The sequence below is a fragment of the Peromyscus californicus genome, unplaced genomic scaffold (genome assembly GCF_007827085.1).
Source record: "Peromyscus californicus insignis strain IS unplaced genomic scaffold, ASM782708v3 Scaffold_8__1_contigs__length_139910024, whole genome shotgun sequence".
Classification (NCBI taxonomy): Eukaryota; Metazoa; Chordata; class Mammalia; order Rodentia; family Cricetidae; genus Peromyscus; species Peromyscus californicus.
Window position 1 is genome coordinate 134772294 of NW_026294606.1, and position 16317 is coordinate 134788610.

At 44.9% G+C, this 16317-nt stretch overlaps 1 protein-coding gene across 2 annotated transcripts in view; it reads right to left on the reverse strand.

The window, feature by feature from the left end:
* Positions 1 to 4150: 4150 nt before the first annotated feature.
* The window catches only part of LOC128103809 (protein arginine N-methyltransferase 9), a 34790-nt gene continuing 22623 nt past the window's right edge, over positions 4151 to 16317 (reverse strand). For both annotated transcript variants that reach the window (XM_052728454.1, XM_052728455.1), the window contains 4 exons: positions 12638 to 13355; positions 8421 to 8574; positions 4755 to 4877; positions 4151 to 4475 (listed from right to left, as the gene is read on the reverse strand). In XM_052728454.1, coding sequence (XP_052584414.1) covers positions 4260 to 4475; positions 4755 to 4877; positions 8421 to 8574; positions 12638 to 13355 — 1211 coding nt within the window. In that variant the 3' untranslated portion in view covers positions 4151 to 4259. The remainder of the gene's footprint in view (positions 4476 to 4754; positions 4878 to 8420; positions 8575 to 12637; positions 13356 to 16317) is intronic.

Sequence of the window (16317 nt, forward strand, 5' to 3'; positions counted from 1 at the left end):
GAGGGAGAGAGAGGAGATGGGGACAAAGAGGAGCAAGATGAAAAGTAGGGAAAGCACTTCAAGATGCAGACATGGGCAAGGACTTTCTGAAGAGACTTTCGGATCACTCAGGAAGTAATGCCAACAATTAAAAATGGGATCCCATAGCTGGGCAGTGGTGGTGCACTACCATAGGATCTCTTTCTGTATGCTGTGAATGTGTGCTGCTCCCATTGGCTAACAAATAAAGCTGCATTGGCCTATGGCAGGGCAGGATGGAGCCAGGCAGGAAAATCCACGAGAGACAGTGAGAGGAGAAAAGAGAGTGTGTGCGGGGGAGAGACGCCAAACCGTCGTCCAAGGAGCAACATGTAATGGGGCACAGATAAAGCCACAGAACACATGGTGATACATAGATAATAGTCATGGGTTGAGTTAAGTTATAAGAGCTAGCTAGCAAGAAGCCTGAGCCACAGGCCATATAATTTGCAATTAATATTAAGCCTCTGAATGATTATTTTATAAGTGGCTGTGAGACCTGGTGTTAGGATCCTGTACATGCACAGCTCAGGGTCTTGCATCTTATGTCATCAGGGAGTACTGATGACTACGTACCCACCTTAAAAAGCTGGTTGCAGACCCCACGTGCTCTCTCTGCTCTGCTCCTGCCATCTCTTCCTCCCCCCAGGCCTGCTTCCCTTCTCTCTCCCCCCCTTTCCCTCCTAATAAAGATCTCGGTAACTCTGGCAGTCATGGCCGTGGCTCATGACTTTTCTTCCACCAGCGCCGTTTACCTATCATTTGCTGCCGTTACTCGGATAGGAAATTCTGTGCACTCTGCGTCTGGGGCTAGCATTCAGAAGCCTATACTGAGGAACTGTGACTGCCCGCCACTACTGCCACCGCAGAGTACCACGTCAGGACTGTCCTCACTGCCATGACCGCCACCGCCACGTCTCCTCCCTCTACTACGCATGCGATTGGCGAGTTCCCCTGCTGTTTCAGCGACTGCAGTCTGAGCTATATTCCTTGTGCCAGACCTCCAGGGGGTCCTCGGCCTATGCTGGCCCCAACTCTCATTCTCTCTCTTGACGAGGTCAATGCTGTCAGACCCCTGGGGGATCCATGTGCTGCATATGCTCCCAGTCCTTACTCCTCTCTTGATGAAGGTGGGAGTAACTTGGGCTGATTCATAGATCCTTCTCCTACCTCAGGGACACCTGGGATTGGAGTCTGATCCTGGTTCGTTATTTTTTCTTTTTCCTCTCTCTTGGCTGCAGCCATGGGGACATAGGGGTGGATACCAGGAAATTTGGTTGCACAACAGCTTCATGGGAATTATCTAACTTCTGCCAGCGAATAGGCAAATGAAAAGTTACCTTATCCCCAAGCTTTCTACCACAGCTCTGAAGTCCCTCTCCCTCCTCATTTCTGATTCTTTCTCTGTCATGTGCAACCACTTCTGCCTATCTGACTTCTGCTTTCTGCTCTCCGGTATTGGGTGGGCTTTAACTCACCCTAACTCCTCCCACTCGTTCTCAAGCTGCCGTGAGAGGCACAGACAGGTCTAAAATTGGGCTAGGATACATGCAAATAAGTTTACGATCAGTTCACATCCTGCCTCCTGGCGGGTCTTCCTAAAGCTGTCCTCAAGCCAGCAGACATCAAAAAAAAAAAAAAAAAAAAAAAAAAAAATTCAAGACACGGAGGAAAATCGGTATGTTGTCCCCCAGACCTCCCTGACATAAGACTAAAACTTAAGCATCTGGAGAGCAAGGCTCCCTGACCCCACAGGCGGAAGTTTCATCTGTGGCATTTAAGGTGTACCAGGGGAGAGATGACAAAGCCCGAGAACAGAATTGCCAAGTGCTGGCACACACTGGCTCCTGAAAGCCGTTGGGTCCCTGTTTTAAGTGCAGGGGAAAAAAGGCCATGTGGGCTAGTGCGTGCCCTGCCAGGCCATCAATTGAGCCTTGTTCAGAAGGCCACCTAGAAAGACAACCGGTCAGCTGACTGGACCAGGCACTAAGAGGCAGAGGGACAGACAAAGAGCTCCAGCAGACCTAGGCTTGGCCACAGGCTCATTCACAGGGAACCCAGAATGCAGCAGAGTCACTAACCCAGTCCTGGGAGTTTTGGGGTCCCATCTCTCCTTATTTCCCTGTTGTCAGGGTAGGGAGGACAGCCTTACCCACCTCACCAGATTTAATTGCACTTTCAGGGCTACTTAATGAGAAAGATTGTCCAGCTAAGGTAGGAGCTTTCACTTCATGCTCCCTCCATGTGCCTCACTCTAGACCTGTCAGAAGTGCTTCTCCTCCTCACGCACAGGGACACAGACAGGGCCCTGATCTCTGCCTTGTCCCTAATTCCAAAAAATGAGTTCTCATTCCACAAGCTTTTCTCTTCTCAGTTCCCTCTTCTAATTAACAGCTCAGCTAATGGTACAGGACCACCACAGAACTGGAGTCCAGAGATCATCAAGTAAGAAACTATAACAGCTAAAAGGTATTTGCACCCCCAGACCCAAAAGTGTCTGGGCTCTATAAAAACAGACTTTAATATAACCATCTATTACTGCTAAATGCTTTCAACAATTGGTCACCTGTCTCCTGGATGCTAAACTAGTAAAGGAAACAGGAGCCTTAAATGATCTGTCTCTGATAAAGCTTAACATGTTCCAATCTCTCTGTCTCCCTCATTAACACTAACCAATATAAGCAGAGTACAATGGTCACTAATTTTCTCATGGCTGCTTCATAACATGTTCAAAATTTTTCCCAAGCTCCAAAAACCATCTTAAATCCATCTGGACAGGTCAGATCTACTTCAGGCCTTTTTCTGTCTCACCAGCATCCTGTCAGACACAAAAGTGGCCAGAGTACCAAGCCAAGAGGGATGGACGGCTCCAGGGCAGCAGGACAGCCCATCATCCCAGGACGCCTGTCTGCATCAAAAGGCCCCCCTTCCCTACCCCCACTAAGAGCCAACCAACACCCACCAAGTCAGCTGGAAAGAGTTTTTTCTGAAAGAAACGATGCCTCTATTCCTATTCACTCGCTTTTTATAATAAGCAAAAAGTCTAGAATGTAAGATCCTGTACATGCGCAGCTCGGGGTCTTGCGTCTTATGTCATCAGGGGGCGCTGGCGACCATGTAGCCACCTTAAGAAGCCAGATGCAGACCCCACGTGCTCTCTGTACCCTGCTCTCTGCTCTGCTCCCCCATCTCTTCCTCCCCCGGGCCTGACTCCCCTTTCTCTAACCCCCCTTTCCCTCCTAATGAAGCTCTCTGGAACTCTGGCAGTCATGGCCGTGGCTCGTGACTTTTCCACTGGTAACCAGCGCTGTTTACCTATCACTTGGGCTGGGCGGGACCAGAGAAACTTATGGTTATAATGCACGCCTTTAATCCCAGCACTCAGGAGGCAGAGGAAGGTGAATCTTTGAGTTCGAGGCCAGCCTGGTCTACAGAGTGAGTTCCAGGACAGGCTCCAATGCTACAGAGAAACCCTGTCTCGGGGGGGGGGGGGGGGGGGGGGGGGGGGGGGGGGGGGGACACGACAAAAGGTGGGGGGAGGGGGAGAAAAAATCCCATATTACAAAGTTTTGCAACAAGACATTCAAATCAAAATTTAGAAAAATTCTGCTTTAGCATTTCTTTTAATGATCACTGGTATTTTGACTACACATATGTCTGCATGAGGATGTCAGATCCCCTGGAACTGAAGTTACAGACAGGTGTGAGCTGCCACGTGGGTGCTAGGAATTGAACCCTATTCCTCTGAAAGAGCAGCCAGTGCTCTTAACTGCTGAGCCGCCCCTCCAGCCCCTGCTTTAGCATTTTTAAGTTTTTTTTTTTTGCTATGAGTGTTTAGTTTTCTTTTTGCCTAAGTAGAGAAGAAAAAACGCCTCCTGAGGACACTTCCTCCTAAGCCCTTCACTCTTTCAGAAGAATGCTCTGGTTCACAACCATCCCATCCTTCAGTAGAAGCCTACTTTTAGATGTTGCCCAGTTATAAGCCAAGATTCCAAAACCTTAAAAATCTGCTTAACTGACACGACAATGAGGCAGACACCTTTTAAATCTCTACAAAGTCCAACAAAACGGCTTCCTAATATAAAGAAACAGAAGACATACCCTTTTCTAGAGAGCAAGAACAAGGCTACACTTTAAGGCTGTCACCATGTGCTTTATTAACCATGGTTACTTAAGCCACCCTTAACCATTCTTGACCATGACAAGGATTTTACACACTCATTTTATGATTAGAGTCTCACTCACTGCTTCACTGTGATGCTGACATTGCTTTTGTGATGCTCAACACTGAGCACAAGCTCCTCCCCCACTTGCACCCGGATGGGATTTTCCAGGACCACGGCAGCTTGTTTCCAGTGGGAGGCTTCGCCTGAGGTGTCCAGCCTGACTTCATCATCAAGGCACAAATGAAACCAAAATGGGACAGCGGTCACTCGTCCAGATCTACAAATGCGGACCTATGGAAATTGAATTTTGAACATTTCATCAAGGCAAGTAATTCTTCTTTCTCTTTTTAATCAATTTGAATACAAAAACTAAAAATATATTGAACCACCCATTCAAACTTAATAACTAAGTCTTAGACACTAATATTTATTCAGTCTATTTTTGCATGTTGTCTAGAAAAGAAGATTGAAATCTTCAAAGGAAATGATAGACCATGTAAATATGGTGTCCCTCACTTAAGGTAAATTGTTCTGAATGTGACAAGTTTGATCATTTGTGGTTGTCCTTACCTTTACTTCTCTATTGGAAGTGTTCAAATACGGAGTCATCAGATCTAATCTTAAGAGTTCCACTGGCTGGCTTAAAGGGATACATGGCAATGAAGATAAATCCAGAAATACACGGATAGGCACCTGAAGAGAGAGTACACGCTGACTTTTATCATCTGTCGTCGGGTCTGCTCTATCTGCAATTAGCTCTTTGTGACAGGACGCTTTTCATTGCCTCGTTTATTTTACGTATCAACCTAAGGCATGAATCCTCACGATCAGTTTTTCAGGATGAATGAACAAGCCAAGGTTTAGGCAGGTTCAACACTTTGCTACGGTTTGTTACCTACAGGCCTTTCTCCTCAATGAAAACACACTAAACTTTTAAGTGGCCAAACAATTCCAGAAACATTTGTACCTAGAATATGTGAGCTAATAAGCAAATAATCTAATGGTAAATATTAATGTGTTTGATCAGAGGCGCCAAATTTAGCCAAACATGGTGGGTGGTACACGCCCTTAATCTCAGCACTTGGAATATTTAGCCAGGCATGGTGGGTGGCACACGCCCTTAATCCCAGCACTTGGAAGACAAGAGGCAAGGGCATCTTATGATAGGCCAGCCTGGCCTACACAGTGAGTTCAGACCAGCCAAGGCTACACAGTGAGATGCTGCCTCAAACAAACAAACAAACAGCAAGGGATGGGCACAAACTCATCTGAACAGATTCATCCTGAAAAACAAGGTCTTCCCTACAAGGCAATGGTTCCCAAAACCTCGGCTGCAAGTTCAAGTTACTCAGGGTATCCCCATGCCAACCTGTGGTCAGGTCCAGGATTCTGAAACTCTCAGAGTCCCCACACACAGCAATCTCAGTTGCAATCCATCTCTGTCTTTCACACTTTCAAGCCCCTTCCTTGTTTGAAATGAAAAAGACAGTGCTGCTTAGAAGCTACTCTCCTGTCTGTGAAAGGTGGCGACTGGCCCTCAATCATCCAACCTTTCATAAAAGCTCAGGGGCCCACACCACTTCCAGTCTTCTGTCTGCCTTTACTCCTGTTTGTGCCAGTGACTGAGAACCCTACACTCCCACTTCTCACTGCCTGGGACTGAAATCCTCTCCGCTCTACTCACACTGTCCCTCCCCACTTGTGTTTCTCAGCCTAACCTCCTGGCTTTCCTTGTCACCATCAATCATCTTTCAAGCTCTCTAAATTCAGGTCTCAACCCTTTTTTGCGCACACCCCTCATGTTCCATCTAGTCTTGTAGTTTTAAATACCATCTATATGATACTGTTAAATTTACAAACTAGGCCTAGAGTTTCATTGATTCCTTATCCACCCCTCCTACACACAAATACAGCTGATCACTCTGATGTTTCCCACATCAATAAATAGTCACTCTCATTCCTGTTCCTCTCTCACACCCCACACCCAATCTCTAAAACTCCACCTTTTAAAATACATGCAGGAGCAACGTGGCTCCGGCTGCAGTGGAAGCCACCACCTCTCATGGCGTCACCACTGTGACTGTGTCTTCAGCTGGCTTTGTTCTATTCCTAACAGTCACCAAAACCATCTTTACAAAGCAAGTTGTTTCATCATGCCACTGTTCAATCCTCTCTGATGCCACCTAAGGATCCTTATTTGCCCCATGGGATATGACCCACACCACATTGGGGATTTTCTTAGTGGACAGTTATCTAGGGTTTGGAGTCATTTAATGCCATTTCTGGAATCAGAAATAGCATCCTAGATCCTGAGGGCAAGCAAGGTATCTGACTGTATGGTGTGAATGCTGGAGTTGGAGGTCTTGTGCTCTCTCTTTCTGCATTGGAACAGCTGGTTGAATGAATCTGTGGTCCCCATATAGGCCGTGTTCCTGAAGGAAAGCAAGGATGGGTCTCAGGCTGGCACTTCTAGGACTCAGCAGCTCCAAAAATGTCTGGTGAAAGGTCTTCTGCCCTTTAATCTTGCACTCCAAGGCAGAGACTATGGGTATACTGCTTTTCTAAGGGGCTGACAACACTGACTGGTGTGCCCACTGTAAGTTCCCACCATGTTTTGTTCTTGATGACCTGAGTCCTGAGTCAGTCTACCACCCTCCTTCACAGTCAGAGACAACAGAAGAAGTTGAAAGGTTTCCTATCCATAGCAGGCAAACGCGTGGTGCACACTGCCTTCTCTTGAAGACTATTAATTTCCTGAAGAGCTCACACAGTTTACGTTGTCTTCTCATTGGCTGTAGTAGAATAGTATTTTGCACGGATGTGGATTCTTTCTTGGGATCTCCCTGCCTGGCTATCTATGTGAGTGGCTAGAGTTAACTTGATGTCACCAGGCCCATCATCTCTGGGTTGGCTGTAGACCTGCTGAATCGTTGGTCATGGCTCCACCTGGAGGATACGGGGACCCCTCAAGGTTGATCATGCTGGCCATACTCTTAATCTCTTGTCCATGGAGAGGTCCTGCTCCCATCATACACCTCTGATTTATATTGAGATACCTGTTTTGCATAGAATTGGCAGCAATGTACATGGTGACAGCAGATTCTTGAGTTTTCTAGTTCAAGCCTCTTATGAAGGAAACATTCCTGACCCAATCTAATGTGGTCTATTGGACATATTAGGACTATAAGGCCTGTCACTGATAGAAGCATGACTCATTCTCCCTGGAGGGAGTGTACCATCAGGGAGGATTTGAGGCCACCTGTGTACTTGACTTGCAGCACCCACGGGGCTCCTGCTTCTTTCTAGCATGCCTGCACTGGCCTGCCTGGGTTGGCCTCCATAGCTGCCCGTGAGTTCTGTATGTGTACACTCTTGCACACGTGCACACACGTCACACAGGATAAAGGTGGAGATTTGAGGTAGATACTGGGTGTCTTCTTCACTTGCTCTTCCACCTTATTTTTAATAGAAGGCTAATGGAGGTGGAAATTTTCTGCCACGACAGACTTTCTCTCAAACTGTGAGCCAAAGCAAACCCATACTCTAGGTGCTGTTGTCAGGAACTTTAAAGTTGTAGAACTAGTAACTGAGACATGCATGTAATCTGGGAATGGTGACGTGTGTCTATAATTCTAGCCCTTGGAAGACAAAAACAGGTTATCCTTGGCATTGAGGCCCTCTGGGCTACATTAGACCCTATCTAAAAAAAAAAACCAAAAAACAAAAATAATAAAACAGTGCATGTAGTACATGCTAAATAAACATTTGTTGAATAGTTTTTTTAAAAAACAATTTTGCTTTTTATTTTGAAGACAGGGTCTCCTGTAACCCACCCAAATTGACCTTAAACTTTTATTTATATGTATGCAGTGTTCTGCCTGCATGCATACCTGCACACCAGACGAGGGCACCAGATCTCATTACAGATGGTTGTGAGCCACCATGTGGTTGCTGGGACTTGAACTCAGGACCACTGGAAGAGAAGTCAGTGCTCTTAACCTCTGAGCCATCTCTCCAGCCCTACTGAATAGTTTTTAATGTACTATATTCTTTGAACAACCTCTGATTTTGCTTCATTGATTCACAGTTATCTAGTAGTCGACCAATGTAAGAGAGGAGACAATCATTGTAAGAGAGGAGAAATGGGTAAACAGACTAAAACATAAAACTGCCAAGACAGCCCAGTGGTGGTGCATACCTTTAACAGCTTGGCTGAACAGTTCTCTAGACACTTACCTGAAACTGGTTAATAAAAGGCGCTATGTTTAACCCGAGAGTATGCTCTGTTCCTTGAACAGCACTCTCTTCTACCAGTGTCTGTGACTCCACGAGCATCCCGAACATTAACACATACTGGGGGAAGATCTTGCCTCCAGACTGCAACAAACACCTGAAGAAAGGCAAATCATTGGAAAGCCTTTTTATTCCCTACATTTTATAGATAATAAGAATTATGAATTAGTGAAGGGTAGACGATATATAGTCTAGTGGACTTTGTCATTATTGACTAGTAGTTCAAAATTTAAACCACTAGAAATAATTGCTCAAGAAGTCAAATTTAGACCGACTAAGGTAAGTCCTTAGTTACAGACCACAATCATTAATAGGGAACCATCCCTATGTGGAAATCAAAATGATACAAAATCCAGCACTTTTAGCCAGGCAGTGGTGGTGCACGCCTTTATTCCTAGCTCTCAGGAGACAGAGGCAGGTGGATCTCTGAGTTCAAGGCCAGCCTGGTCTACAGAGTGAGTTCCAGGACAGCCAGGGCTACACAGAGAAACCCTGTCTTCAAAGACCAATAAACAAACAAATAAATGAACAGGCTACCATCAGAACACAAGTGCATTAAAAATACTTCAGACTGCTTTATGACTGTGTATAAGATGTATATGAAACATGAATAAACTTCATGTGTGGACTTAAGCTTGCTCCACAAGCTATCATTATGTGTGAAGAGCTGCCACACTGAAGGTCTCACATATCACACTACACATGGCTTAGTACATGAGGGCACAGAGTAAATGTTAAGTTCTCTGAACTATTCCGTAACTTCTCTGAAATGATTCACTGTAAAGGATTAAGCTCTCCAAATGCAAATATATACGTAAACTGAAATATTGTAGAAAGGAAAGAGACAAAAGTTTACAAAACCCTTTCTCATGCAACTGCACTTAACGCTGCCACACTCCATTCTCCCTTGAACCCCACAAAAACGGTATTAACAAACAATACTGCCTATGGTTATTTAAAAGTATCTTGTTAAGTACGCTGGACCTGGATAGAGAATTATGAGCAAAAAATAAGTGACTGGTGGGAAACTGGCATTTCCCGCGTGTGGGGTACCAGGTGCTCCTGTACCAAGGATTTGGAAGCTATGAAGGCAAAATCGTTCTGACATGAGTTAGGGGCACTTAAACTATGGTGGAGTCTTGTTTCTCATACCTGAGCCATAAAGAGGAAGCAGAAACATAAGACAATGTAGGGTCTTAAGACCAGTGAGACTATTCCTCATCTGTCACATTTTCAAATATCAAACCTTGTCTTTACTGAGTATTCTGGGATGTCTTCTACTTGAACTTCCAGAGCAGGGACTACACAGAGGTGGGCACTGATCACCTCAAGTATCTTTCACAGTAAATTTTACACCCAAGTTAAAGATGTAAGGATCTACTTAAAAAATACAGACTAGCCATCTGGCCAGTTTGTACATATCTAAAAAATAATGTGCATAAATGTTTCAATGTTTGCTATGTAAGTTACCTAAATAGATCATTAAGATTTAGGGGCTGAGGGGACAATTCAGTGGATAAGGAACCTGCAGTTCAAATGTGAGGACCAGAGCTTAGATCCATAGCACCCAGGTAAAACGGCAGCCTGCCCGTAATCCTAGCACTCACTGAGGGGGTAGAGATGGGATCCTCGGTGTAAGTTCAAAACCTAGACTAGCCAAATAAGCAAGTTGTGGGTTTAGTAAGACACCCTACCTCAACAAAGTGAAGAGCAAATGAGGAAGACACTCAACACTTATAGACAGATACAGAAGAGCAGGGTAGCATCCATTCCTAGGTTTAAGCATGTACACAGGACTTACTTTAGGCTCAGACGACCATGTGCTTACACAGTGAGTAGAGGGGCAGCCTAGTTCAAGGTCATGACTTACCCTTACCCGTCTGATTGCCCTTACATCTAGGTGCCTGTGACTTGTTGATCCTATGCTCTCCTATGCCGTTCCTGACCACTTGTTTGGGTTTGAGGGAAAGTCAGCAGTCCATCTCAATTAGTGACATAACTATCTCTTACAAAGTGACACAGCCCTCAACAAAACCCTTCCTATCAGCTTGTGAGCTGCTAACGAGAGGCTTATTTACTTGTTAATTTTCTGCCCATTTGCTTTAACTTTCCAAAACTTGATGCTCAAGGAAAGTTCTAAGAATGATATAACAGTGCACACTACCTTGTTATTTAACTGTTCTTAAATGACTCATTTAGCAGGCGCTTGACATCGTATTAAGTTTCTCTCTGTAGTGCCGGGATAACAGAGCAAGCTGGCCACCACTGAACTATACCTCCAGCCCATAAACTTGACTTTTACCTTAACAAGTCCTTTCCCTTATTTATTAAAACTTCTCACACCAAACTGGAAGGAGGGCTTCTCCAAAACACAGCCAATTAATTAATTCTCCAACGTCAGCTGAGTATCTTAGGATTCCAGTCCATTTTAACACTATCTACCCACATCATACAAGTGAAAGGGTTCAGTTCCACCTGACTGCCCATTTCAGATGCCAATCCTAAATCCCACACCCAGTGATATACATGTGGTATTCACAATTCCCTCTTTGAGGGAAGCATCTCATAATTTGCTAATGTGACTCACAGAACTAAAAACAAACAAACAAACAAAAAGACCTATTACCTCTATGTACTGGCTCACTACAAAGGATAAAACTCAGAAATGGGAAGCTGGAGAGATGGTTCAGCTGTTAGGAGCATTTGCTGCTCTTGCAGAGGACCCGAACTCAATTCCCAGCACCCATGTGGTGGTTCACAACCATCTGTTAACTTCGGTTCCAGGGGATCCAATGTCATCTTCTGATCTCTCCAGGCACCAGGCACACATGTGGTACACATACATACATGCAGGCAAAACACACTTAAAATAAACACATCTAAAAAAATTTGAAAGACACCGGGCGGCAGTGGCACACGCCTTTAAACCCAGTACTCGGGAGGCAGAGCCAGGTGGATCTCTTTGAGTTCAAGGCCAGCCTAATCTACAGAGTGAGATCCAGGACAGGCACCAAAGCTACACAGAGAAACCCTGTCTCGGAAAAACAAACAAACAAACAAAAATTGAAAGACAGACAGACCCACTCAGAAACGGCCGACAGGAGACACGCGCGGGCAAAGGTGACTGACACTAACTCTGTATTTGATCTCCTCTTGGCTTTGGTGCTGCTGCTCTCTTGGTTTTTTGGTACAAAGCTCCTAAACACGGAGTCTTCTCACAGTCAAGGGAACAGGAAAGTATCTTCTGTATACCAAGGCCACGCCAGGGGCTAGGGACTCCTGGAGTCTCGGGTTTGTTCTCAGGAAGGAGGAGGAGGAGTGGCTACAGGGTCGGCCTTGACTCTCTCACTTCCCTGCCTGGCCTCAAAGCCAGGCTGAATCATCACTAATACCCAGTGATGCCCATATACACATGGAGCCCTCAGAACCCACAGGAACAGCGCTGACAGCCTCTGTGCAGCTCAGCATGTCCAGGAAGACCATGGACACTCTGCACCTTCCATGGGCCGCACCCTCTGCAGCTCTCCCGGTTCCTCATCTGCACCCTCTAGAATAAGTTAATCTAAGCCAACATTTTTCTAAGTCCTAGGAGCTGCTACAGCAAATTCATCCAAATCTGAAGAGGGTTTTATAAACTGAGGGGACCTTCAATTTGTACCTGGTGGTTTAGAAATACAGATGACAACCTACAAGATGCACCTGACTTCTGAAGTTGTGGCTGTCCTGTAGGTTCTGCCTACCTCCAGAGAGCAGGACCAGAACTGAACAGAACTAAACAACACCCAGTTAGTGTCTGCTGGGGAACTGCTTGGTACAGTGTAGGGTAAGTGCCTGCATAGCTGTCATCAGGAGTACCAGAGCAAAAGATGGGTGAGAGGAAGAAATAGCTCCTTATGGGAGAGGGACACACAGAGCTCCCCGAGGTCTTAGTCACTGGTCATTAACTCCATTTCAGAAGAGGAAAATCTAACCTGGCAACTAGTCTCTACCCCAGACCTGTCAGAAGCCCTCAGCAGAACAAACTCCTATGTCAGGAACAGTTAGACAGAAAGACAATCATCTCACCCCTATCACCCACAAAACTAAAAACAAAACAAAACAAAAAAAAAGTGACTTTTGAACCCAAAATCCCCCATTCAATTTTATGGTTTTTGTTTTACCTGGATATTGCAGCTTTTTCCATTATTTCCTGCTGAATGAGCCCAGATGGCTCAATGACATCTAATATAATTATGCTCCACAATTTGTCTGATTTGGGCCTTTGCAACACAGCAGCTTCATCCTCTATATGTCTCAGCCAAAACTCAAGTGTTTCCTTAGGGAAGTGATTGGCTTCAGATATGAGGTCCAAAGTGACACAATGCTGGTCTTTCTCCACAGAACTATAGGGCTTAACCTCACCAAGTGTTCCAGCAATTATAGGCAAAAGAGAGAAGCCTTCAGACACATCCAACACATAGAAAGGGTCAGAGGTGCTCGGCGCAATTGAGCTCTGTCCACTTCCAGAGTTCATCTCAGTATCCTGACCAGGAGGATCCACAGGCTGCCACAGCTTCTCTGGGGCCAGTGAAGACAACACCTTCCTCATCGCCATCTTAAAGCCTTCATGATATGGAATGTTATTGAGCAAAGCAATCTCTGTAGGTTCTAACACACAGGTCTGCTCCAGAGCATCTGCTCTACTGGTCTGAAGGTTAGCTAGAGCACTGCAGAGCTCAGCCTCATTCCCTAGAGAGAGCAAGTCTTCACTCTTGGTAAAATTTTTTATAACTTCCATTTCATGTTCCAAATTCAGGATATTGATGCTCTGGATTCTCAGGTAACAGTCCTGACAAGATGCTTCCATTGTCACATGGTCCCCAGGCTTTATCCAGTAGTCTGCATTAGTAAGAAAGAAAAATATACATAACTGATTGTCTTAGTCAGGGGTTCTATTGCTGTATGTAATAAACACCATGATCAACAGCAAGTTTGGGAGGAAAGCATTTATTTGGCTTGCACTTCCACATTATAGTCCATAATTGAAGGAAGTCAGGGCAGGAACCTGGAGACAGGAACTGATGCAGAGGCCATGGAGGGGTGCTGCTTAACCGCTTACTCTCCATGGCTTGCTCAACTTCCTTTCTATGGAACCTAGAACCACCAGCCCGGGGTAGCCCCACCCACAATGGACTGGGCCCTCCCCCATCAATTACTAATTATAAAAATGCCCTACAGGCTCACCTATAGCTCCATCTTATGGAGGCGTCATTTTCTTATTTGAGGGTCCCTCCTCTCAGATGACTTTAGCTTATGTGACGTTGACATAAAACACAACTGTCCCCTTGTCAACTTAAGCTCTGACCAGGTCCACTCCATGGCTGCTGCTGTTCTTGGCAGTCATCCCATGATACTGGCATCTCCAAAGTGCTAGGGTCCCTTGCTGCAACTGAACCGTACCTCAAACTTGCCCTGTGGCTAAAGTTGACCTGGATCTCCTGAATTTCCTCCCTCTACCTCCTACGTGTTGGGATGACAGACATGTACTACAAAGCCCAGCTTCTTAGTTTTTCTTTGTTTTTACTATGATCAGTAGATGTACTGCCAAACTGAGGAAAACATGGAGATAGAAAAAGGATTTGTCTATAAGCAAAGATAGATGAAATTCGGGGATCAATATCTAGCCTCATTAAATAGACATTCTTAAAGAGACATTCTTTTCTCTAAAGGTAATTTCCAAAAGAACGAAAGCATTCGGCACAATGGTATCTGCTAGTCGTCAAGCATTTGGAAATTTGCATGTTTAGGAAGGTCCCAGTTTAAGGGAAGGCTAAGTCCTGCAGTAAGGACTGTACTGTGCTCCTTTCTGAGTTTCCACGTGGTCCACTGCTAAGCCACCATGTGTAACTGTCACTCGTCTCTTCAGCCCTAGAGCCAGATGAAAACACAGTCTCGGCCGGGTGGTGGTGGCGCACGCCTTTAATCCCAGCACTTGGGAGGCAGAGCCAGGCGGATCTCTGTGAGTTCGAGGCCAGCCTGGGCTACCAAGTGAGTTCCAGGAAAGGCGCCAACCTACACAGAGAAACCCTGTCTCGAAAAACCAAAAATAAAAGAAAAAAGAAAACACAGTCTGCACCCAGGTGTGGTGGCACACACCCATAGCACCAGATAGTGGGGAGCTGAGGCAGAAAGATTGCTTGAGCCCATAAATTTTGCTTCATAACCTAACTACCTGAGTTCAATGCCTGAAATCAAGTGAGTAGAAGCAAACAGTTGTGCTCTGACACATGCATGCAAGTGCACTCCCCCAAAACACCTCAAACATCACAGACAGACAACAAACAATTAGAAATGAAAAACCAAAGTCGTTATTTTTATGTTTAAGCATTTAAATAGCCTTTCCCTGAGGATCCTTGAAGGGATATTTAAATTACCATAAGAAAATGAAAATAAATGAATACAGATTTTAAAATGTAACTTGTTGAGAGCCAAGCTTTTTCACTTCCATGTCTTATCATTCCTCCACCACTCTAGGGTAGACAGCATTGTCCTAGTTTCAGATATGACCCAATAAAAGAGCTTTGCCAGCAAAGTCATTCAACAGGAGAACCAAGACCTGGATCCAAATCTTCAGACTACAGATTTCACAGTTCACTGGCCTGGTGAATCAGATCCCTGATAGAGACTACACAGACATGTACTTCCTTACTGCTTTAAATGGGTAGTTTTCCATGTATCTAACTGCAAAAAACATGGAAACCCATCAAACTGCTATAAACCGTTTTCTTTTCCTAAATAGAAAATACCTTTAATATAAACTTTCCCCAGGGAAGTTTGCAGATCTCCAAATTCTCTTAAAAGTGCAAGATTTTGTACTTGCAGGACTGTGTAGATTTTAATGTCTCTATGTGTTTACTGGAGGGCATATGCACATGCCCTGGCATGATCGGAGGACAACCTGGGGGAGTCAGCTCTCTCTCCCACTGTGTGGGTTCCAGAAATCAAACTCAGGTCATCAGGACTGGCGGCAAGCACCTTTATCCACTGAGCCTCTCTCCAGCCTACAACATACATTCTTATGACTTGGGCTCTATAAATGTCATCGGGTTCTCTATGAGTTAAGTACTCCCTCACTTAATAGCTCTACAAATGTTACCAGGAGTTAAGTACTCCCTCACTTAATACTTTCCTAACCCCTTTTGGGAGGAAGAAGAAGAAAGGACGAGGGGAAAGGGGAGGAGGAGGAAGAAGAAGAGGAAGAGGAAGAAGAGGAGGAAGAAGAAGAGGAAGAAGGAGGAGAAGGAGAAGGAGGTGAAGGAGGAGGAGGAGAAGGAGAAGAAGAGGAAGAGAAGAAGAGGAAGAGGAAGAAGGAGGAGGAGGAGAAGCAGCAGCAGCACTCACTTGAGAAACACTTATAATAAAATTCAAACGTTAATTATCATGGTTTCTAAGCAAGGTCGACAGGCAAATTCGTGACGTGATTCGTTTCTGGTTTGTTTGTTTGTTTTTTAAAGTAAAGTTTCTTTCATCTACTGACAACTAATACTTAAAACTATGAGATGATTAATGAGAGTTACAGCTAAGGAGCATGCAACAGAGGAATTTTTAAATTTTAATTTATTTCTTTAGAGACAGGGCCTCACTATGTAAACCTGGCTGGCTCTGAACTGGCTCCAGAGTGCTGTGATTAAAGGTGTGTGACTCTGTACACATTATTTTTGTGTTTTAACAGAATATCTTTTATTTACTCTTGGACAATTTCATACACATAAACAACACTTCTTGATCATATGCACTCTCAACCCCACCTCCAGGAACTCTCAGGCCCTCTCCCACTTTCCGGGTAATGATTGACTCTCTC